The sequence below is a fragment of the Peromyscus leucopus genome, chromosome 6, assembly GCF_004664715.2.
Source record: "Peromyscus leucopus breed LL Stock chromosome 6, UCI_PerLeu_2.1, whole genome shotgun sequence".
NCBI lineage: Eukaryota > Metazoa > Chordata > Mammalia > Rodentia > Cricetidae > Peromyscus > Peromyscus leucopus.
The window spans coordinates 99,414,805-99,438,757 of record NC_051068.1 but is presented as its reverse complement, the minus strand read 5'-3'; the positions used below and the strand labels follow the sequence as shown (position 1 = coordinate 99,438,757).

Genomic DNA, 23,953 nt, shown 5'->3' with positions numbered 1-23,953 from the left:
GGAGGGCGAACTACTTGTAGTCAGGCGAACCACAGAGATTCGCCTCTTGTAAGCTGGGTAAATGCTCAAGTAACTCTTATACAACTATATTATAATTAGCTGGCTAGCTATAGAATGTTTGGTGCTATGAATTGTGAGTCTGTCCAGTTATTTATTTCTTAATAGACTGGCTCTCCTTTTGTAGCCCACAGTAGCTGAGACCTGCCTATGTGGATCAGGATGACTAGGAACTTGGTACTCTCCCACCTCTGCCTCCAGAGGGCTGGGATACAGGTGTGTGCCACGACATCTGGCATCTTTCTAAAACTCAGATAGAATACTACCCATTAATAATAAATGCCAGATTTTAAAGATTTTGAATTATTAAAATGAGTTCAAGTTCATAAGTCATAACCTAATCAAAGTTTAGGAACTGGTAGATGGAATCTTAAAACACATCTAGAGAATTCCCAGACTTCTGCAGACAATAAAATCTAAGGAGGCTCAAGGCCTCCATACAACACAGGGTAGTTTTAAATGCAACTTACCTGTACCTACAATGTACTATAAGTCCCCTCCAGATTACTTAGAATACCTAACATGATGTAAACACTTGTCCAGTTTGAGCAATTCTCCAATTCTCAACTTGTGGTTTACAATCTCTTTGGCAAACCTTTACCTCCAAAAATATTTACATTACAATTTATAATAGTAGCAAAATTATAGTTATGAAGTAGCAACAAAATAATTTTATGGTTGTGGGTCACCACATCATGAAGAACCGTGTTGGAGGGTCACAGCATTAGGAAGGTTGAAAACTACTGGTAGAGGATGATGACATCGTGCATATTCACCATGGTTTTGTCTGATTTTTCTCATCACCTTTTATTTTGGGATGGAGTCCTCCCAGCCCCAGAAATTTTGTATCATTAGTTGAATTTTTAGATAAGAACCATGTGGGTGTGGTGTCTGACCATGTATATGTTTAGAATTAATGGATCATTTTATAAAATAGTGCTATTTTATATATATATATATATATATATATATATATATATATATAATATATATATAATATATTTCTCCCAGTACTGGGGGTTGTACCTAAAGTCCCACACAGGCTAGACAAGTGCTCTACCATTGAATTAAGACCTCAGCCCCTCTACAGTTACTTTTAAAATAATTTTTATAAAATTGCAAACAAAAGCTATTTCTAGAACCTCTAAGCCCACAGTTTGATAAAATACAGAGTGGGTTTGTTTTTCTAGTATAGAAACGTAGCTCTCCCTGCCCCTCTCTTTGTCCTCACTGGGCCGGCAACAGTTGTCAGAAGGGCTGCTTCATCAAGCATGAGGTGGTCAGTTACTCATAGACTCAAGATACGAGCTTGATAGGCGGCAGCTGGTACCGAGAAAAACAGTGAGTCAACACTGTTTTAGGCAAAGCAGAAATGCGTTAAAGAAGAAAGGGCTGGAGAAAAGGAGATGCTTATCCACTGCAGGTTAGAGCCAAGTTCTACATGGATCCTAGGGTTCTGATCCTTTTTAAGAATCTAAAGATTAGCATAAACGCAGACAAATTATTTTCTTTTAAGAACATTAAAAATCAAGTTGTGGGTTAGAAATCTGAAAGAAATTATTGTGTATACCACAAGCTGTCTAAGACAGTTTTAGGCTGATAGAATGGTTCCATTACCCCGACTCCTTGAACAAGGTGTTTCCTGATTCATATGTCTTCTGGAAGTGGAAGGTTCAAGCAAGAGAAGTCCTGAGGGACAAGCAGCATGCAGGTCTGAAGAAGAGCAGCATTTGATCGTCTACCCCAATAATTCCCACACAGAAAGGAGTGTTTTCCTCAAGGCAACAGTCCACGTGGGTAGCTGAGTCTAAGTACTTGGTGATCACACTGTACACTAATACACAGATTTAGAAGACACGTACACAAAGCTCACTCCCCAAGAGATTGTTAGATTAGCTCAGGAGCCAACAAAGGGGTGTTATCAGACACCAGATCCCATGCAGGTGATAAGGGTCCAGCATCTTTGTCTTTCACAGGGCCTTCTGGAAGCATCCCATACAGCGTCTTTACCATCACCCCAGGCAACAGAGAAAGGGTTGAGCAAGGATGTAGCCCCGGCCAGTTGACCCCAGAACTAGCGACTTCTGCTTGTTGTGTTGATCTGCACTGGGCTAGACCTGCAAGGCGGATGGCATGCAGCCAGGGATCCCAGTGAGTGGCTGTGGAGTGATGAGGCGAAGTGACATGCTGGAAGCAAGATGAGTGACAGATGACAAGGATAGACAGAAGCCCAACTTCCACAGGTGACACACAACTCTGGCATGCTGGGGAAGAGCATCAGGTGGAGCAAACAGACGGGTGCTGATCAGGAAGGAGCTGGCGTTGAGCAATGATGTTGGGTGGGTTAGGAGGTGGAGAGGCATTGTGGCATACAGCGACAGGCCCTGCAAACTGTGGCCACAGCCACAAACCAAAGGACAGTCTTCACAGGCAGACAGTGTGGAAGTGCACCCTCATACCTATAGAAAGGAGCACTGTTAGATGTGCCAGCACAGCCACTAGAGAAAGGTTAATAGTGACACCGGCTGACCAAACTAGAAGTTAACATAAAGTTAGAAATGTATTCAAAATGCAAACAGCTAGTTCAACAGTCTTGGCCTAATAGTTTACATTTTGAAAACAGTTAGTTTTAGCAGGAGAAATTTTGTTTTGTATCATGGCCATGACCACTTCATGTCATGTAAGGCAATAACTGTCCTTTGTTATGAAGTCATTACCTTTCCAACTACGACTAACTCTCTATGACAGTGAAAAGCTGCTGAGCTTCCCAACACAGCATCAAAAATAATACCTGGCTTCCAAACATGAGACAATATTAATATTAGAAGGTTGTGCAAAATGTCGGCACTAGGATGTGAGCACTCTGCCTTTGGAAAGAGAGAAAAGGACCTCTGGGAGATTTTTTAAGATCACTACACAAGGGATGTCCTTGGGATGACTGCATGCTTGGGAAGGAACGGGTGGCTATAACGTAATATTTTTTGTTCAGTTTTGTGACAGGCTCTTTCTACATAGCTGAGGTTGGCCTCCAACTAGCAATCCTACAACTTCAGCCTCCTGAGTGTTTGGATTATAGGAAGATGTCACCAAACTCAGATTCTTAACTCTAGTTAATTGAAACAAAACAAAAACAAAACCTGGACAAAACAAACAAACAAAAGATTTTTGGCTCAATGACAGGGAGATCTTGAGTCTCACTTTCTCCTTGTTCCCTTACTATTTATTGAGTTGGGAGAAATGGGCCTACCTTCCAGAAAAAGAGCTTCATGTACAACATACATGAGGTTTTGGCTCTGAATCTGTGAAATCTCTTGACTATGACTAGTTTAGAGGGAGCTCAAGTGAAAAGTAGGCTGAATGAATGAAGAGACCCAGATAACTGACCCTAGGCAGTTCAAAAGTAACGTGTAGATGGGAGCCTGGAAGAACGCAAACCACTAAGGGAAACTAGCAAGCAGACCTAAATGAAAACAATCTTCTCCCAGTCCTGGTTCCCGGGGTAATTCCATATTCTCTGCCTAGAAAGCTCCATTCATCTGGTTGCTACTTCTGCTAGCTTTCTTATGGGAACAGCTGATCTGGTGTTTTATATTCCAGCTACCCGAGACCCCAGGAGGAGGAACCGTGCTATTGATGTACTTAATTTCTTTCTTTGATTAGGCCACTTTATGTGTGACCCACCCATGCTCTCTGCAGTAGAGAGAAGAGAGAAACTTTCATTTCTAAGGTAGCTGGTGAGGACCAGGCACTGGTATGGGAAGCTTGTGATATGGTAGCAAGGGGCACGTGCCACTATGAAGAAGCATACATGGAGGTGCTGCTGCCGGATGTGCTTCAGGAGAGAACAGGTGTGAGCACAGTGGACTGTGCTCTAGAAATATCTAGAGGCCAAGTGTGGGGTTTCACCTGAGTAATGTTGTATACAACCTTGCTCAGACAGCATGGACAGTAGAAGGAAGTAAAGGAATGTTCTAGATGTGATATGGTCATGCATAAAGGACATAGGGTTTGTCAAGTTATATAATGGTCTTCATAAATTCCTACATGGAAAATATCTATGTAACTTTGTCTTCTAGCAGAGCAAAACAATAAACATACTTCCCACTAAACCGCACAGAGCATGGCAAATCCTGGGGTGAACAGAGCAAAATTATCCACATGAATTAGGTATATCAGGTCTTTCTTGGCCTGATATTATTCAGTGACTTGAGAGAGGGAGAGATTCCTGCAGAAGCAGATCACCAACAAAACAAACACATTAGAAATGACGTCCAGTCTTTTATCTTCTACCTCCCTTACATCTGGAATGATGCCTGAGTGATCTTCCAAAGCACCTTCTAGTCCTAAAGGTTTCCAGAATTTGTCAACATTAAAAGGACTAGCTATCAAATGGCTGCACATGTTTTAAAGAGAAGATAGTGTGGCCTAATGGGCATATCTATGAGTCTGGCCAGCTCTACACTAGTACAATCAAGCAGAAATGTAATTTATTCATTAGGATCCAGAATATAAATGAAATCCTATGTTTAATTATCAACTAGGCATTTCTTTTAATCTTACATTATTCTTTTTAATCTTAATGTTATACTTAATTTCTTTAATATTTGGTGTGTGTGAATTCATTATAACTAAAACAATAGTGCTTCAGTTTTTGAAATCCCTGAGGGAACCTTTGGTTTGTTTGTTTTTGACTTGTTTCTTTGAGACAGGTATCACTATGTCTACTGGGGCTGGTCTAGAACTTGTTTTATATGGACATTTGGCCTTGAACTCTGTATTCTTTTGTCTCAGTCTCTTAAGCGCTGGAATTACAGATGTGTGCTACCATGCCCAACTGAGAGACTCATATTAGACATTGATATTTATATAAATCACAGTAAGTTATCCTGAGCAAGCATTTAATAGCTGCAGTCAAATTCAGATGAGAAACATTACAAGTTAAAGCCATTCTCATAATTATCAAGGTATGAAAATGTCCTAGACGGATGAACTACATATACTGAGTTGTTGGCATTCCCCTTATTATACTCAGTTATTTAAAGATTCAGTTCCTCTGGTGGATAATGGATAGGTTTTCAGACACTTGATTAAAAATTGAGGCCAAAGAGTGGGTTGGAGACTAAGATCTAGTAGGCCTCAGCAAAGGCTGAAAATGAACGTATGAGAAAAACTGCCTAGCAAAGAGGATGGCTGGAGAATACCCCTAGCTGAGTCCACCAGAACCCTGACACTGAACAGGCACACAACACTACAGAGTGTTTAAAGTGGCCTGTGGTTCGTTATAATATTAAAACACCCCTCCTCAAGTGCAGATTTTAGACACTAGCGAAACATGGAATACATGGAGTTGGATGTAGAACTGCATGCAACAGAGCATGTGTGAAACAGACCAGGCTACACAAATGAGCCAGAAAGCTCACACTATGTGACATACAAACCCCCATCTTCTGTGAAACAGGGCTATTTGAGCTCTGAGCTCTCTCTCCTTTGGTTTCCTTCCTTCAAAGTATGTTGGAAGTATACTTTCTTCTTCTTTTTTTTTTCTTCATAAACTGTTTCTACTTCAGCTGCAGCAACTTTTGCTCAATTCTTTGTTCTGGTACATAATAGCTTAGAGTCTCTCCAGGAGTCCCACCAAACACTTATATAAGCAGGTACCAAAATCATATAAAACATTTCATTTAGTTGAAGAGCTAATGAGTCTAAAACATTCACAAAAGCTAAATGGCACATCTGTTTACTTGGCTAACAAAAATGTCTTTAGCATATTCATAAGATTACTTCTGTTCAAATTTTAGGTCAGGGGCAAAAGTGGGATGAATAGACTTGATAATCTTCTTGACATTGCTATCCACTGTTGCACTCTAAGAAACAATGAGGGGCTCCTTGAGGTGGGGAAGTGCACTAGTAATATAAAGACTAAATGTTAATAATGATGTCAGTTGTTCCACAAAACCAAGAAAAAAAAAAAAGAGAGAGAGGACTGTCAACTGTAGTCTGAAGCCACTTTTATTTCCTAAACTGTCCATATTTCTCTTTGACTTGATATTTCCTGGTTCTTCATCCTACAGCACAAGCACTTTATTGTATTACTGCCACCTTAAAAATTGCAGCGTTTAGTGACATTCATAGGTAAGGTATTTCCAAGCTAAGATTTAGATGATTGATGAATCCTATCTTTCAAGTCCTCAAAATATTGCTTACCCTTTAAAAGTTCATTTTAAACATCTTTATCATTACAGTCCCTTTTCAGAATACTTTATAGTCAAGCAGACTCACTGAAAGTGAGGCTGCAAATATTGAGCTACGACAAGGACACAAAACTGCACAGGAAACTGTAACAAAAATGAACACTTTAAAACCATGCATGTGGTCAAAAGAAGTAGAGTAACTCCAAGTGCAGAGTGAGTACGTTTATTGCAGAGATTTCAATAGCTAGAAAGCTTTGGCAAACAGAACGAAACAGACGCCAAGAATCTATTAAGAAAGTCTGTGAAACCCAGGCCAGAATGCTTCCAAACATAAAGATCCACTGGCATTCCATGGAATGCCTTTCAATCAAAAGCTTAAAAAATTACTGGCATATTTCCATACCACCTCCTTTGAATGTAATCTTGAGCACAGTCTTTTATACAAATTTTAATGATATACCTAAAATGTGTTGTGTATTTTATGCTACTTTTGACTGATGTGTTTAAAATCAGTCATCCCTAGCTGTGTGTGATGTCAACAATATGCTTGCACAGATCACATGTTTAAATTTAAAACACATAAAATGTGAAAAACATCGACATATTCACAGTGGTTCATTAATTGGAATAATGTACTCATAGAACAAAAATGAAATTCTTTTGCGATAAAGTCTTCTTTGTAATCTAAGCGTTTTGGCTACTTGGAGCAAGCTTTGCTGTGTTGGACGTGGCGCTCTAAGGGCTTTCCCAGTTTGGGGCTCAAGCCTACCTTTCACATCTTCGTCCTCAATCGTGGTGTTTGAGCTCTCGGTCGACTCCTGCTCAGAAGAAAAGACAATTTTAGGCTTCCCACAACAAGGAGCTGACTCTTCTGACAAACTTGGCTGGTGGTACATACACATCATGCAAGTTTCTCCCACAGGCTGTGTGCATATGCTGACATGCAAATGGACAAATACATCAGGTGACTGTCGACAGAAACAAGATGTCATATGCTGCAAACACTTCAAAGGGAGTACTCTGGCCACCTAGTCACTGATGCAGGATAAATCCAGGTGACTTGTACAAGTAGATGAAGTGTGTAGTGTATTTAAGAATTGAGTAAGACGAGCTCATATTACAGTGCCTCACACAGTGTTTTTAGGAGGAAAAAATGGAATATTTTAGTGGAATAGACTTGAAACTTAGGATACATGGTTTTATCCCTAACAAACTAATCAGCAAAGAGTATCTTCTTCGTGCTGGGTACTGTGTCAAGCAGAGAATTTGCGGCTCTGTGTCTACCCTCCCCCTTTGTAGAGAAAAGGCATTTCCTCCATCACTGACTCAGAAGCTGGGGCTATCAAGCTGAGCTAGGCTGTGATAGCTGTCAAAACTGTTTCAGGTCTATGATTAGGACACTGGAATCATAATGAATAATTTATTTTCAAGGTCAGTTAGACACTTTTTGTCCTTTCTAACTAACTCAGAAACAGCCAGTCACTCAAAGAGAAATCTCTCCCCACAATGGAAAGACAAAGTTCTTTGTCAAACTACAAACTAAGGCAGAGTGGTAAGTACACGTGAAAGTGCACGGCTGCTGGTATAAGATACATTTCTTAGAGGAGTTTCATTAAAGTGTGCCAGTGAAATACTTCCTAGCAAAGACATGTTGCATATTCATAAGGATTCATTTTCCACTTGGAATGATTAAACGCCAGAGCTGAAAGTAATTGGGATCAAAATTCTAGTCAATAGCTCTATGTTCAGTGAAGGAAAACAGGTTTTGGAAGGTAATAATAATAATAATAATAATAATAATAATAATAATACCCATATCAGTGTTCATTTATAGATTTGGTATTTTTGGAAAGCCATCTATCTATATAAATACCATATGTAGTATTTAAACCAAAGAGATAAACTAGCTAATGTCCAGAGTCTCCACACATACAGAACCAAAGAAAAATATTCATGCACTTCTTTAATGTGATGTGGCATTCAGAGTTAAACTCAAAATGAAGGTTAAACCCATGCACTTAAAAACAAATGGATTCATGTAAGCAATAAATACCATGCAGCAACTCTTACAAATGACAGAGCTAGAATTACGGCAGTGTCCGCCCCAGCTGCCATGCCTGGCTTTTCATTTGATAGTGCCATTAATGGGATTGTTCTCATATGTGCGGGCCCTGACTACCTCAAATCTTTTTGGGGACCTAGAACATTTCCAATCTCATGACACCACTGAACATCTCAGATTAAGACACACAACACTTTGTTTTCAATAGGGGTTGACAAAATATTGAACCAGAGGTGAAATGTATTTCCCGAGCCTTCAACATTGCTGACTACAGGAAGGAAAAGACCTGTCTCTATATTCAGTACCTAAGAAAAGTCATACATTTTGCCCTCCCCTTAAATATGATAGTGTATAACAAGTTATAAGTGGACATAGACTACATTTAGAAAACATCTCCTTTAATCTCTCAGACATGTATACAAGTGGTGGTATGAACATGATATACACATAAGTTATAGTAGGTGGAACACATTAGTCTTTATTTAGCATAATACTTTAATATCTATTACTATAATTCATATAGAGGGACAACAAACACATTTAACAAGAAACAGAACTCCCAATCCTCTTCAAATTCATGGCAAACAGTAACACCACCAGTAATACCATCAATAACAGGGAATGAGAAACAAGCCAACAACAACAGCAACAACAAAACCACTGTGACAACAGAGCAGAAGACTGAAAAGCTCAAAAGCAACATTAAGTTTAAAGAAAAATAAAGCCATTATAGTTGAAGACAATGAAATGATAGCAAGAAATTCTGGAATTTCATGCTGCATGTGGTTATCACACAATGGGCAAACAGGCACAGAGAAACACAAAGACCACATGGAATTGCCTAAGACACCGTCATCTCAACAGAAAGACTTGGTTAATGTTTAACCTGACCCTTATATTTTTATTCACTACGGGATCACTGATTTCGTTCTCAGGCTGGCATCCATTTTGATGTGAAAGAAGTCTATGTATAATTCTAGACTAATTAGGCCCCCAAGAACACATGATGAAAAGAGGGCCAATTCTTTCTTTCCCATTTGAGATAATGGATTGGTTTTATACAGGGCTTTTGATGAGATGTGTAATCTTATCAAAGCAAATGGTGTTGATTCTTTCTGAATACCTTGTTTCCGTCAGGGTTGTGGATTACAGTAGTTTGGGGCTCCTGAGTGGGAACAAAATAGAGAAAGAAACAGTTCGTATTGGTAAGTATGTTCTTGCTAGTCTAGGGGACAGAGCAGAGAGAGCCAACAGACAAGGTAAACAGTGACAAGAGCTGAAGCCATGTCAAGGGCTGTCAACATCTGACAGGGTCTCTGGGGAGGCCTCCCTGGGGAGCCCATGGGATCACACACCTCCCTACCCAGAAGCAGCATGCAAGAGACCTTATTCCTGATAGATGAATGAACAGGCAGGGCTTTGCAGTTCGGAGACCTAAAGAGGCACCTGCTGCTTCACCAGGCTCTACGTCAGGCAGAGCTGTCCCTTCTTCTCTACTGAATACTCTTGCTATCCGTCTCACAAAAATTGGACAAGAACACCATAGATAGAAAGATTTGAGAAGACATGAAATTCTTTGTGAAGGTTTTTTTCAGCTATATTATCTTGGGAACTGACTCTTGATGTCATTATTATCAACACACAGTTGAATACCCTTGGAGAATCCTGAAATACTGGACCACACTTAAGAAAAAAACAAAAAACAAAGAAACAAAAAACCCTACAAAACTGTCCAAAAGAATACATTTCAAAGCTCACAAAAATTCTAAAGAGTATTTTAAAAGTTTATTTAAATGTTTTAGAACTAATCATAAAGCACTATCATTAGAAACACTGTTGATCCATCCTATACTAATCACATGGAAAGTACAATTTCTGCTTTATGAACTTCATATACAGAATAGTAAGTGTTGGGTAATATTTTTTCCATGAAGAAACTATTATTTCCACATAGCTCACATAGCTTTCTATGAGAAAATTCTTAAGTGGAAAATAGTATTCAAATACTGATGTAAAAGAAATATTGAGTGTTCACACAGCGACAGTGTGCTTGCTGCATCCATGAATGGGTACTTTAGCACCCGTGAGGAGCTGTGACCATGGCCAGCCTTCTCCACAGGAATGTTCCCGAGGGAAAGCCTGCACTGTGTACTGAGAAAAACACAACTGTCGCTTCCTTTCCTCCCTCCTGTGGCTTGGGCTGTAACGCTGGCTTTATTAGTCATAACCTGTTATCCTTTTGGCCCTTTTCTTACTCGTTTTTTTTAATTTTTAATTTTTAATTTTTCATTAATTATTTTTCCCAGCCCTATCAGTCCCCCCCCTTCAAATCCCTCCTTTCAACATTCCTTCTTCCACCCCATCTGCTCTCCTCCTTTCTCTTCAGAAAAGGGCAGGCCTCCCATGTATATCAGCCAGCCATGGCATACCAAGTTTCGTTCTTACCCATTTTTAAGAAAACATTTTTGTTTCATTATAGGGCTAAGGATTGAACCCCAGGGTTTCTTCTATGTTAAGAAAATGTTCTCCCACTAAGCTATGCTCTCAGCCCTGATAATACTCTATCTGATATGTCTTTTCCTTCAAATGTTTTTTAAATTGAATCTATTATTGGTTAACCCAAGTGACATAATGCCTAACATTTTTAAGTCAATGACAACACCAGTCTGGGGACAGCAATGAGTAAAAATAATTTTGGGAATCGTAAGTCAAATCCTGAAAACATTTGAAGAAAACCTTATCCATTCTTATGTACTAAATGACAGTATTCAGATTTTGAATTTTAACATAATACTATTCCAATGTGTAGAACTAACTGACTTAGTTGTTAATTATTTATATTTGATTGAAATGGACAAAACTGTCACTGACAGTTTATGCTTTTGTGTAATACACCCTCATTCTGGGGAAGAAAGTAAACTAGTGACAATTTAATTGGAAACACAATAAACAAAAAGCTTTGACTTATGCAGTGCCTCTTTAACTCAGAAAGTGAAGTCTTGCAAAGCCATGTTGTCTTTCAATAAGAGAAGAATGGGAACTCTGAATAAGGTCTACTTTTTATGTCATCTTGCAAGAATCCTGTTAGCTCTCCTTGATGTCAACACGGTCTTGGCAGAAAGAGAAACCATTGTTCGCACAATCAGTAGCAACCATCACCAGAAGAGCTAAGAGTAACCGAAGTGCATTCTACTGCGTTTCCAAGCCAGCATGCAAGGATTCCAACTGCGGAGAAAAGCATGATGTTCCACAATGAAATGAGAAGTCTCATGTTAGAAACACACTGCTTGGCACCTATCTCAAGAAAAGGAAAGCAAACCAAGTAAAACTGTCTTCTATTTTTGAAAAGAAAACAACAACAACACAAAACAACCTAACAACAAATTAAGCATTGATACACAGATATTGATTTAGTGGAAGCAAATGAAGGAAAGAATAGCAAACAGTGCAGAACTTAAGAAGGGTACAAGAGTCCAGGTATACCAGCGCCGGGGTAGGAATATTTTCTTTGGGGCTGGTTACCACGTTGGCTTTGTTGTTTATCTGTGGATATTCAGAAAACAGAAACATGCCTTAATCTTCTTGGTAGCTGATGTCTATAAGCAGCATGTCTACATGGAAATACAGACATGAGAATAAAAAGCCACTGGAGATGGGTGGGAAAGGCTGTACTGACTGATATGAATGGAAGAGCACCTTCAGTCTCTGAAGGTCCCTCACAGCCTGGGACCCTGTGTTGCAAGAATGAGGTCAGCTGTGGCTGATCTGGGTGTGCTGACTCATCTGAGTGGCTTCAGTGAGCTTAAACCAAGCTGCAGAGTATGAGGAGGCTGTAGCCATTTTCATACCCTTCAAGTGAGATCCTGTTTCCAAGTTTCCAATTATTCACTGCTATGAACACATTTCTTTATTATCTTTTTTTTTCTTCTCATTTTATTCTTGAGCCTGAAATCACACACAGACCATCTTTCCCTGGGGAGCTATCATTATTTTGTTTACTAGATATCCAATTAAAATCCTGGCTCTTCCGACAAAATGCAGTCATTAAAGTGTTTTATTGAAAATGGTAAGTTTGGGTCTCCTGTAGGAATACATCTTCTTTGATAAGTGGGAGAAATCAAATGCATTCTGTAGAATGAGTGTGAAAGGACTTTCCTGTTCAAAGGCCTGAGGGACAGCTCAGCAGCTTGTGATTGCTCCATTATTCTTGCCTAGTGCATCCAGTGGGACCAAACCCTTGCATCAACACAGTTGAGTTTATCCTTAAAGGAGACATGGTTACTACCATGGGAGACGTGTTTTGAAAGAAGCTCATGGAGCCAATAAATATGGCAATGGCCACAGAGCAACCTCTGTGTAGACATGCGGGAACTTGGAATTCCACTGTGTTTGGGAGTAAAGAATAAAATACTGAGAGGTAATAATCCACATTATTTGAAACCCATGCATAACATATTACATTATGGTTATCAAACAGAAACTTTCATTTTTGCATATCAATTTACATAGGCATTTGTATTGTATATTATCTTCTAAAGGGATACATCCATAGTTTTAATATGAATGTAAATATACCTATGGACTTAAAGAGGACTCCATATCAAATGGTTATTTACAAGTGATTACACAGTCATTATTTGGGCTTACTGGATAGTTTAGCCTTATGCCTACAGGCTGTTTTGGGGCTGTCACTGAGAGGAAGACAGAAAGGAACAGAAATTAACTCAGGTATATAATGTTTGGTTTTCTTTCATTCACCTTCATGTGGTTCAGTATGAGCACTATTTAATGCACTACAACACAGTGCTCTGTGATTTTCAGGGAGAGAGAAAGTGTTGAAAATTCCCTTTAAATAGATAACTTTTATAAGATTAGGATACCAACCTGCATTTTAAAAATAGTTTTGGAAATTTTTTTTCTTTAAATCAATAGAACACAAAATGTGTGCAACAGCCAAAAAGAGATGGAAGGTAATGATGTAAGGGGCCTGCTACAGAGGGATCAGAATGTGCTCCAGTTGTTACAAGCTGCACTGGACATTAGAAGGATGCTCACAGATAGTTCTTATTCAGCAGGAGTAGCTTGATGAAGCATTGTCAATTTTTGTCCAGTCAAGAGAACACTTGTGATTCAAGTGCCACATGTACTTAATGTGCTTAGGGGTTATCAGTAGATGTAAATGAGAGAGAAATTCTCTGGAATACTCTTCTTCCTGTTCTGAGAGGAGAGAGACGTTTTCCCCAGGATATAGTTGCTAAGAACTGCCGTATTTCAGTGAAAATGGGACTCATTTGTATCTAAATGCACACAAACTTATCAGCCAAAATGCATGACTACTCCCACCGCTGTCCACATTCACACATGAACAACACACACACTACCGTGTTTTGGAGATATAGATAATATTATTCTAAAATAGTGAGTTAACTTTTAAGTAAAAGCCAGAAGAATTAGCTTTCAAAGAGTCTGTTATCAAGCACCATGTTCAACCAGAGTTGTCTTTTAAATGTGCATGTGAGTTTATGTACTTCATGTTATGGAAGCAATGTATTCTTGTTTGAAACCTGAACACAATCTAATGTTTACATGACACAGTATCCCTCTCAAGAGGCACGAACGAGGTGTTGTATTTATTCCGTGAAGTTAACACATACTCCTTTCAGAGAAGCTTAGCTGTAATGGGCCCATGCTGAGACCACTTTCACATTACTCATGGCAAGTATAGTATGTTATGTCTGAATTAATTTATCAAATATGATTATCAATTAAAAAAATAACCCTACAGCATTTCTTCCTATACAAGCAAATATCCATTGTGTCCTGGCTTCTTTATTTTCAAGGAGAAAATCGGGCTCCCTTCTCAGAGATGAGGAAACTCATTACCAGTATATGGATAAGGGTTCAAGTTCTTATCCACCTGAAGAATTCTATCAGAGAAGAACAGTGTAATGTGAAAGCGGAGCAGCATGGTATGAGTGCCGATTAGCGCTGACCCATGGTGCTCTTACACTTTTTTTCACTTCCATTAACTCAGGTAAATGGGACTGTTTCATTTCTAAGTGTGTGTTTTTCCCGGTAGGAAAATCTGGCAGACACAGATCCTCACCATCATCTGAACACTCGAACTGGACTTCCTTTTCTGAATTGACCAGTCAAAGAGAAAGGAAGAGAAAACAAAAAAAAACGTGACCAAAGCATGGAATACATAATAATTCTGTTGCTGAAGAGGTGCTATAAATCGGCAGGAGGGAAACTGTTCTCAAAGTGGTTTTTTTTTTCTTTATCATGGCAGTGGTGAGAATAACTGTTGATTTGACCTGTGAGCTCTCCAGCACTGAGCAGTATAGAAAACCAAGAAGGAAACATTTGGAAATTTAAAAACACCCATTATCATCAGTGTCGCACTGTGGAAAAGACAGACATCCACTGTCATTATTGGAATCTGAAATGAGTGAAACACTCAGAAGAAAGATACAGTTAGCTTAAAGAATGGGATATGGCAACGTAGCAAGACAGGGCACAGTGACCTCAGAGCTGGGAATTCTCAAGTCACACACAAACAGGTTGTGAGGAAATGACTCCATATGAATTCAGGAACCAACTGACACATGATTTTCTATGTTACATTTTTCAATATGAACAGACCACCTGACTGGGTCTAGTTCAATGATTAGAATATTAATTAATTCCCAAGAGTGTTGACCTGTGGAGGAATGTATGCATCTGCCATTGGAAAAGAAAGAAAATGATTAACAAGACATTTAGGTGATATTCTGGAATGATAACAAAGATTATTATGCAAATAGGAGGTTATACTCTATTAAGATATCAGTGATTGGCCGGGCGGTGGTGGTGCATGCCTTTAATCCCAGCACTCGGGAGGCAGAGGCAGGTGGATCTCTGTGAGTTCGAGGCCAGCCTGGGCTACCAAGTGAGTTCCAGGAAAGGCGCAAAGCTACACAAGAGAAACCCTGTCTCGGAAAAAAAAAAAAAAAAAAAGATATCAGTGATAAGTAAGTTGTATCATATTGGTTAGAAATGCAAGAATGTAAAAATATTTTTGATATCTTTCTTGGAAGGTTTCCCTAGTATCTGTAATTTTTTTTTTTTTTTTTTTTTTTTTGATTTTTCAAGACAGAGTTTCTCCGTGTAGCTTTGCGCCTTTCCTGGATCTTGCTCTGTAGACCAGGCTGGCCTTGAACTCACAAAGATCCGCCTGCCTCTGCTTCCCAAGTGCTGGGATTAAAAGCGTGTGCCACCACTGCCTGACTACATCTCTAATTCATATGACTGAAACACAAGCAAGTTATGAGCTTTATATAAACGCCCAAATAGGGGTGCTTAATCATGATGCCTTGATTTCTCAGACCAACTGAGTTTGTTCCCAGATCCTGGTAGGCCTCAAGTGCGCATCACAATTATTTAATTATTTGGAAAAGGATTTAGTTTTTGCAGATTCTTAGGTCACCAGAGTGGCCTGGAACTGTGGAGAAGTAGAAGGGTCTTAGACATTCAGTTTCTATAGTAGGTATACCAAAAGTAATTGCTTTCCATAGCTAATATATAATCTAGTGAAAGGATTGAACATTTTTTTAACGTAAATGATAATCATGTTTGTGCATTAAGCTATCGTGCGCTTCAGCCTGCACCCTACAGAAGCTCTACAGACTTGGGATCTGCAGGTAACATTTAAACTCTGCAGTATCTGAAAGTCAGAAACCGTTTCGGACAGCCGCTTAACTTACCTTTACTCCGTCCGGTTTCTTCAACAAACTCTTGGCTGCTGTAAAATGAGAGGAAAATCGGTTCAGTGAGGTATCCCCACACCCACAGTGAGATGACAAATCAAGTCTCCTGTCAACTCTGCTGAGCTATGGCCAACATACACCAAACCACCAAGACCACACTGACGAGCAAGAGGACACTTACAGGACACTGAAAGACAGTATCACTTTTCTGGTTTTTGCCACAGCAAATTTAGAAATGAATTCTTACATAGTTCATGGCATGAAATTGAACACATTGCCACCTGTGCATTGAACTTTATGTCACTGTTGATCCCGAAAAGGATACTGGAACTTTCACTGGACCATCCTTCAGAATCCAGAAAGTTGGTTTCAGTCTCTAGACACCAGCCGACAGACCAATTACATGTTCACACCATGTCTGGTGACCATGTCAGTTCTGCCTCTGAAGCCCCTCTTTCCAGAGGTTGAAATCTCATTCACAAAAATTTGCTCTGGCTAAACAATGTCTTCCCTATATTTTTGAAATCAGACAACTTCAGTTGGATTGAAAATACAATTATCTATATCAAATCAAATGGTACCTTATTGACCAGGAGCAAATTTTTTAAATGCTTATGTAGCATATGGTAATTAAAAATGCATTCCATGTTCTTTTATACTTCAAAATTGGAATACAAAGGCTTCCTAAACAAAGGTATTTGAATTGAAAAATTAAAAAGCATTAACACCTGAAACAGGATCTAGAATTAAATGAAATCTTTAGGGTGTAGGTTTTCATAGGGAACTTCCTTTTTCCAGGGTGCTTAAGCAATTGCCTGTATGATTACCAGATTTCTTTAGTCTATTAAAACTAGAAAGCATCATTTTAAAAATGTGTACATACACAGTGAATAGCCAGTATAATGATAATTAGTACACCGGTATAGAACACTCACAGATATGGAGGACAGAGTACAAAGTTCCATTCAATGTTAATATACATTGTCATTTAAGCACACAGAGTATGATGTTTGAAATTATTCACCTAGCTGTAATGAAACTACATGGAACATTTCACTTGTTGATATTCCTTTGGTTTGTGATGCTATTTCAGTTTTCAATTTGGCAACATTTTAAATTTACTTAAAAGACAAAAAAAATATTCATTTTATCTGTTTTTTTTTTAGCAACAAAACTATTAATTTTTATCGATGGAGATTGTTATTCAATAGTTGCCTTAGTTATGGTACTGTTTGCCTGTAGTTAAAAAGAAACACTAATGAACTCTTGTGGCAGTTAATAGGCTAGAAAGCAAACAGAATAATTTGAATTGCAAGAGCAAGCAAAAAGAAGACAATGATTTCGGATAAGAAGCGGTCTGGCTTGGGAGATGCAGAGCCACCCTTTGTGAGACTACTACCTTACCTCACAAGAAATACATTCCACATTCAGGGAGAAAAGAAGAAATAAAAACAACTTTATAACCACATACTCATGGACAGGTTACTTTAAAGAGTATATTTTGGCAATGAATAGAATGAATGAAACACTCAAAACTAAAACGCAACTACAAGACTATAACTAGAAGATGTAACTGAGTCTCGTGCCATCGGTTGATTTAGAAGTCATGGGTAAAAAAAAGTCTGTTTTTCATGCAAAAACATTCAGAGACATTGCAAAATCCACATATTAGTCACCGCTTTTAGTTTACAGAATGGTGAAGAGAAACACATGAGGTAAACTATAGCATCTATAAAGGGGTATAAACATTATTAACAAAGACCCAATTTACACTTAACTTCAGCAGCATATATTATTTCATTAACAATATCTGCTATATAAATCCCTATTCCTAGAGACTCACTGAGTACTGGGCCACAGTGAAATACCTAGTTTAAGGTCATATATATTGGTTAATGCTTAATGAACTGGTATTGAGCTCACCATGTAAATGTCAATCACATTAACCAGGTAGTTACAAAACAAGTAACTTGACAGAGGCAGCAGTAGCATGGCTTATCAGACCAAACACACTGGACAGAACACACAACAGCTGGGCAGCACGGCCCCCGATGGTGTAGCACCGTGCTGGCATGGTGTGATAGGTGCTTACCAGCCTATCCCCTCAGAGGGCTGACCTGTTAACACGGGTCTAACAATAACTAGGAATTGCTGAAGAATGTTTGGCACTCATGTGATCATGGCTGCCTGATTATCACTTTCACGTCCTGGCTAGGCAAACTGAAGTCAGAACAAGTCACTGAATGCTGCACATCACTACCGAAAGGCAGAAATAGTGTTATTTTTGACAACTGTTCTACGACGAAACATACAAACTATAAGGTTGTTTTGCTGTTGTTGTTGGTTTTTGTTTGTTTGTTTGTTTTTCAAGACAGGGTTTCTCCCTGTAGTTTTGGTGCCTGTCCTGGATCTCACTTTGTAGACCAGGCTGGCCTCGAACTCACAGAGATCCGCCTGGCTCTGCCTCCCAAGTGCTAGGATTAAAGGCATGTGCCACCACCACCTGGCTTTTTTTTTTTTTTTTTTTTAAACAGGGTATTACTATGTACCCTGGTTGGCCTAGAACTCTCTATGTAGAGTAGGCTAGCCTTGAACTCACAGAGTTCCACCTTCCTCTGCCTCCTGAGTGCTGGGATTAATGAGATGCACCACCAGGTGACCTATCCCCAAATTACAAATTTATCAAATGTAGCTTAGTTGCTGTTTCATTCCATTCCATATATATCTGGCTAGCACTTACCAATACTTGACTTTTGAATGGCTACTGCTTTTAGATAATCTATCAAAGAAGGCTCCGAAATTTAAAAATAATTTTCTGGAAGTAACACACACTTTGACTCCATTCTGGAGAGTTCCTTTTAAGAAAAGAAACATCTTGGCTGAATTTAGTTCATATGTAAGTTTTTCTTCTTTTTTTCCTACTATTTTCCCCCATGAGATCATTTTGAGGAGTATTATTATTGGGTGATAGCCCCATGCGCTCATGTGGTCAGTTCTCTGTAATTTCTCATTAGACAGCTTTAGTCCTTGTAATGAGTCTTAAAGAATGTGAAGACACTACTTTAGTTCCACAAAATGCCTCATTTTAAAAGTCTTTCTTATTGCAGTTCCTTGTGGTAATCAGAAAATAAAGCATCCTTGTGGTTATTTATGAAGCATCAATCAATAATAAATTCCAGGTTTGAAATGTTCAGCTTTAAAATGAAATATACATATCATACTTGCGATCCCAGCACTTGACAAGTGGGTGTTAAGTCTGGGTGGAGTCCTACAGACAGCCACAGGAGTATAAGGTCTCTCTCTCTCTCTCTCTCTCTCTCTCTCTCTCTCTCTCTCTCTCTCTCTCTCTCTCTCTCTCTCTCCATATATATATGATGTGTGTGATAACTATTTGTAGTTACTAGACTTTCTAAATCCCCTTAAAGACACAATCACACAAAGACTAGAGAAAAGCAGAGAACAAAGAGCAGAGTTCAGATGTGTATACCTGAAAAATTTCTCGTAGCCAACATAGTTGTCAAGATGGCACCCTATCAAAGAAATAAGAGAGCAAGATCATAATTGCCTCTACACATCACTGACAAATAAGAGAACAAGATCACAATTGCCTCTACACATCTCTGACCTAAAAATCTGTAGCAGGGACTAACAAATCTCCCGGTTTTATTTTCCGATAGAGGACTTCAGATAGTTTGTCCCCGCCCCCGCCTCTTTTTTTGCTTTCCTGGGAGCCCTGGCCTGTGGCTCTCAGGATGTTGGGACAGCTCTCCCTGTCTGAGGCAGATTTAGCTCATCAAACAGCACAGCTGCTTCCTCAGAGGAGAGAAGCCACAGCACACACTGCCACATCTAGCCCTGCTTCTCATCCGGGGCTTGAGGGGGGAGCACCCTCTGTTTCCCTCAGATCCAGGAGGACTGACTATTGAGATCCCCAATAGTAAAAGCTCTGGTAAAACTTCCCCTTACAGTACTTCTCACCTCCCCAAATCAACCCCCCAGCCCCACTCCCTACAACAATGTCAAATTTCTTACCTTCAGTTTCCGTCTAGCATTAAATTTCTTCAAGCAGTCTACAGTCTCCTGCCTGTGCATCATGGAGGCAACAGTAGAGCGTTGCTAGAAGAAGAGGACAAAGAGTGACTTGAGGGTGCTTAAGGCATACCAAGGACAATAAAGAGTCTCATCCAATCTTTACTAATGGCGCCTGCATGCATAGCGTCAACTTGCAAGCATCCAACTGCCAAAGTTACCTACCAAAACCCTGACTTTCATAAAGACTATTAGTGACTGAGATCAAACACTCATGAGTGGAAGGCACAGAAAAGAAGATCATCAACTGCTCAGATCATCATTTTAGTAAGCGTTCCATCGCATTACCATGAGAATACCTCCCATTGACTTAGTATTATATCATTACCTAAACATTTGACTCTTAGTCCTAGGAATTCACAGGAGTTTTCAGATCCCCTTACAATTTCCTGTTTTTCCTTGTGGCTTCTACAAGACATCCAGACTACCGCGGCTTAAAACTACCTCTAGCTTCTAAACCTCACATGTTTCTAAAGCTGCTTGATGATAAATAATTGGACTCTGTAAAAATTTTCCTTCTAGGATGCAGTAAGCCTTGGTGTCATCTTCTTAATCCCTGTTCATGAGTTTTATCAATAATTGGCATGGGAATTACTCGGTCCTGTTACTGCAGACAATACTTATTTAGCTATTTGTACTATTTTGAGTTTGCTATTGGCAATGGCAGCTTTCAGTATTATAAAATTCATTTCTTAAATACTTTGAGTAAAAAGTGCATTAAGTTTTATCTTTTTTTTTTCAAGATTATTTGAAATCTATGAAAAGTGACTAAAAGTTTTTTGTTTCTTTTCAGTTTGGCTTCTGGGGCGTATAAGAAAGTGACTTACACAGATCCATGGGTGTTTCAGAGCCTCAGAGGCTGTGATGCGTTTGGCAGGATTGATGGTAAGCATTTTGTTGATGAGGTCTTTGGCTTCAGGAGTCACTGTGTCCCATTCTGGTGATGGAAACTTAAAAGATAGAAATTAGTAAAAAGTTTGTAAAAATAGACACGCAAACCAAGCATGTTGGTATACGTCTATAATCCCAACACTGGGGAGGTAGAGGCAGAGGGTAAGCCTCAGCTATACAGCAAGCTCAAGGATAGCCTGGTATATATGAGATCCTATCTGAAAAAACAACAGTGCGCGCGCGCGCGCGCACACACACACACACACACACACACACACACACACACACACAGTCAAACAGAGAAGAGCCAAATATATTCCTCATTTCTGTAAGCAGTGCATTGCTTCATGAAATTTTTCATTATATAAAAAATAGATTAATTCATACCAATGGCAAATGCTACAAAAAGAATAAGTGACAAGATAAAGCTGGTCATGTCTATTTTCAATTTGGCCCACTGGCTTTGACATGAGCCTGTCTGAAATATTAATGTGTAAATTTCTAAAACACTTAACTAGCAATAATGCTTGCAAGATAGCCATGACCCTAATTGGGTGCCCCATGAGCTGACTGGAGAAAGGGATTGTCTTGAGCTGTTACCATCTCTCATTCTACCCAACAGGAAACCATCTCTTATCATATGGTGATCTGAAGAAAGGTAGATTGTACATGACAACTGGCTGAAGAGTGGCTGTACTGAAAAGCAGATTCAAACATTTCCCAAAGCCAAAGGTGTACCCCAAAAAAGGCTATGGTCACTGTTTGGTCATCTAATGCTAATCAGATCCACCACAGCTTCTGGTATCCCAGGAAACCATTGCATCTGAGAAGTGTGCTCAGAAAACTGATGAGATACACCCAAAACAGCGGTGCCTACAGCTGCCAGATTCTTTATGACAACCCCCCACCACAGCACAATGTTTCAAAAGTTGAGTGAATCGGGCTATGTTTCAGGCACCTGGCCTCTCCCCAACCAACCACACAGCTTCAATCATCTAAAAAACACTTCTACAACCAACAGGATGCAGAAAATGCTTTCCAAAAATTTACTGACTCCTGAAACATGAATTTTTACACAACAGAAATAAACTTATTTCTCACTGTCAAAAATATTGATTGTGATAGCTCCTATTTTGATTAATAAAGATGGATTTGAGTTTTAGTGATAATGACTTGGAATTCATGGTCTGAAACTATAAATCTTTTATACCAACCAAATGCTTATCATAACTATTTTTGAAAATTAAACTTCCTTGCACATAAGTATATAATATTCTTCACACATTAAGAGATATTTACCTCACATTAGTTGCCAAATGACAGAACATAAAATTATTATTAAAAAAATAAGAACAATAATCCTTGTCCTTGGCAGTAAACCAACCAACCCCTATCCAAAGCCATATGAATACTTATTACATACATCATAAGCTCCAGCCTTGATTTGCTGATACAGTCTATGTTGGTCTTCATCCCAGAAGGGTGGGTACCCCACCAGCAAGATGTAGAGGATGACACCTGAAGAGATCATAACAGACAATAAGTCAAATGTGACTGACCAATATGGTATTAAGACAGATGGAAGTGTACTCGGTATGACTTCAAAGAGACACACTGTGACCTGTCCTGAGGCTTACCCCCCACTCTATATGATCACTTACTCCCTCCCATGTGTTCCACTCTGACACCTGTCAGTCCACCCCATGGAACAAAGTATTATAAAGAGGCAGGCAAGGTAACACCTGAAGATGGAATATTCTTGTCATTTTTGGAGGACCTATTTTTTTGCCTCCATGAATTCTTTTCCATATAGATTCTATATGGAATTGATGCTTAGCTTTCTATTGTCTATTCCTTATTGCCTGACATTGAGGACCTTTGCTGAATGTGCTGTCCTGGTTACAAATTCATGTGCTAAATAACCGGTGCCCCTTGGAATGCAGATAATTATAATTAATATAATATAATATAATATAATATAATATAATATAATATAATATAATATATAATGTAATATAAAGCCATCTTCTCTTCAACAATTTGAGTTTTCAATACTAAAAGACTTTTTTCTATCAAATAGCCAGACCTCACCAAAGATACATGTATTATAGGAAAGTGAAAGGGAAGAGGAGGGTGAAATTGCATGCAAAAATCCAAGGTCATAAGCAAAAGTTGTAATACAATTTGGGATTTACTGCAAAAATATGTAATTAAAGGCACTGTTGGTACACAGAGAGTACTGGTTTCAGGATTACCCCCACAGATACCAAAGTCTATGCATGCTCAGGCCCATTTAATAGAATTGTGGAAGTCACTAATCTGTGCAAGTCTGTGCATTTGAAGTAATCTATAGGTTGCTTAACCTAAAAAAGCCATACAACTAATCTGTGCAATTCTGTGCATTTGAAGTAATCTATAGGTTGCTTAACCTAAAATAGCCATACAAATGCTCTAAAAGAGTTATTGTGCTATACTGTTTAGAGTCGAGGAACACATCTGTGCACATTCAGTGATGCAATTGCATTTTCCCCCTCAAATATTTTATGTATGCTTGGTTGAGTCTGTAGATGCATAACCCACCTAATGAAGGGTAACTCACTAATTGTTAGTCAATATGTGATTCAACTTTTAAATTAAAAATATACTCATAGACTGAATTTTTCCTGAAGCCATATATGTATATAATTCTCCTAAAAACAGAACTATGGTCCCATTTACCTTTGAACATCCTTCAGTTATTTTTCACATACTCCTAACCTGCTAAGCTCTTTGTTTCTTTTGCAGCAGACTTTCTAGAGGAAGGTCTGAGGTTACTCTGCCTCACCTGTGAGCTCCACCCTGTTGCTTCCATAAACCTGGGAAGCCCAAGGGAGAAGAGTAGGGCAGGTGACCTCTGCCCAGATGCCTTCTGACAT

The 23,953-nt window shown here is 39.0% G+C and overlaps 1 protein-coding gene across 22 annotated transcripts in view; it reads right to left on the bottom strand.

Annotated features, from left to right (window-relative positions):
- Positions 1-23,953, bottom strand: part of Camk2d (calcium/calmodulin dependent protein kinase II delta) — a 253,455-nt gene that overhangs the window by 32,838 nt on the left and 196,664 nt on the right. For 3 of the 22 annotated variants that reach the window (XM_028856030.2, XM_028856078.2, XM_028856154.2), the window contains exons 9-17: positions 22,462-22,556; positions 20,975-21,097; positions 20,091-20,174; positions 19,546-19,588; positions 16,056-16,093; positions 14,417-14,449; positions 11,794-11,853; positions 9,434-9,475; positions 7,018-7,066 (exon numbers count right to left, since the gene is read on the bottom strand). In XM_028856030.2, the coding sequence (XP_028711863.1) occupies positions 7,018-7,066; positions 9,434-9,475; positions 11,794-11,853; positions 14,417-14,449; positions 16,056-16,093; positions 19,546-19,588; positions 20,091-20,174; positions 20,975-21,097; positions 22,462-22,556 (567 nt within the window). Of the gene's footprint in view, positions 1-1,084; positions 2,449-3,015; positions 3,022-7,017; positions 7,067-9,433; positions 9,476-11,793; positions 11,854-14,416; positions 14,450-16,055; positions 16,094-19,545; positions 19,589-20,090; positions 20,175-20,974; positions 21,098-22,461; positions 22,557-23,953 lie in introns of those variants that run through there. The other 19 variants (XM_028856050.2, XM_028856105.2, XM_028856111.2 and 16 more) reach the window with 12 other exon arrangements.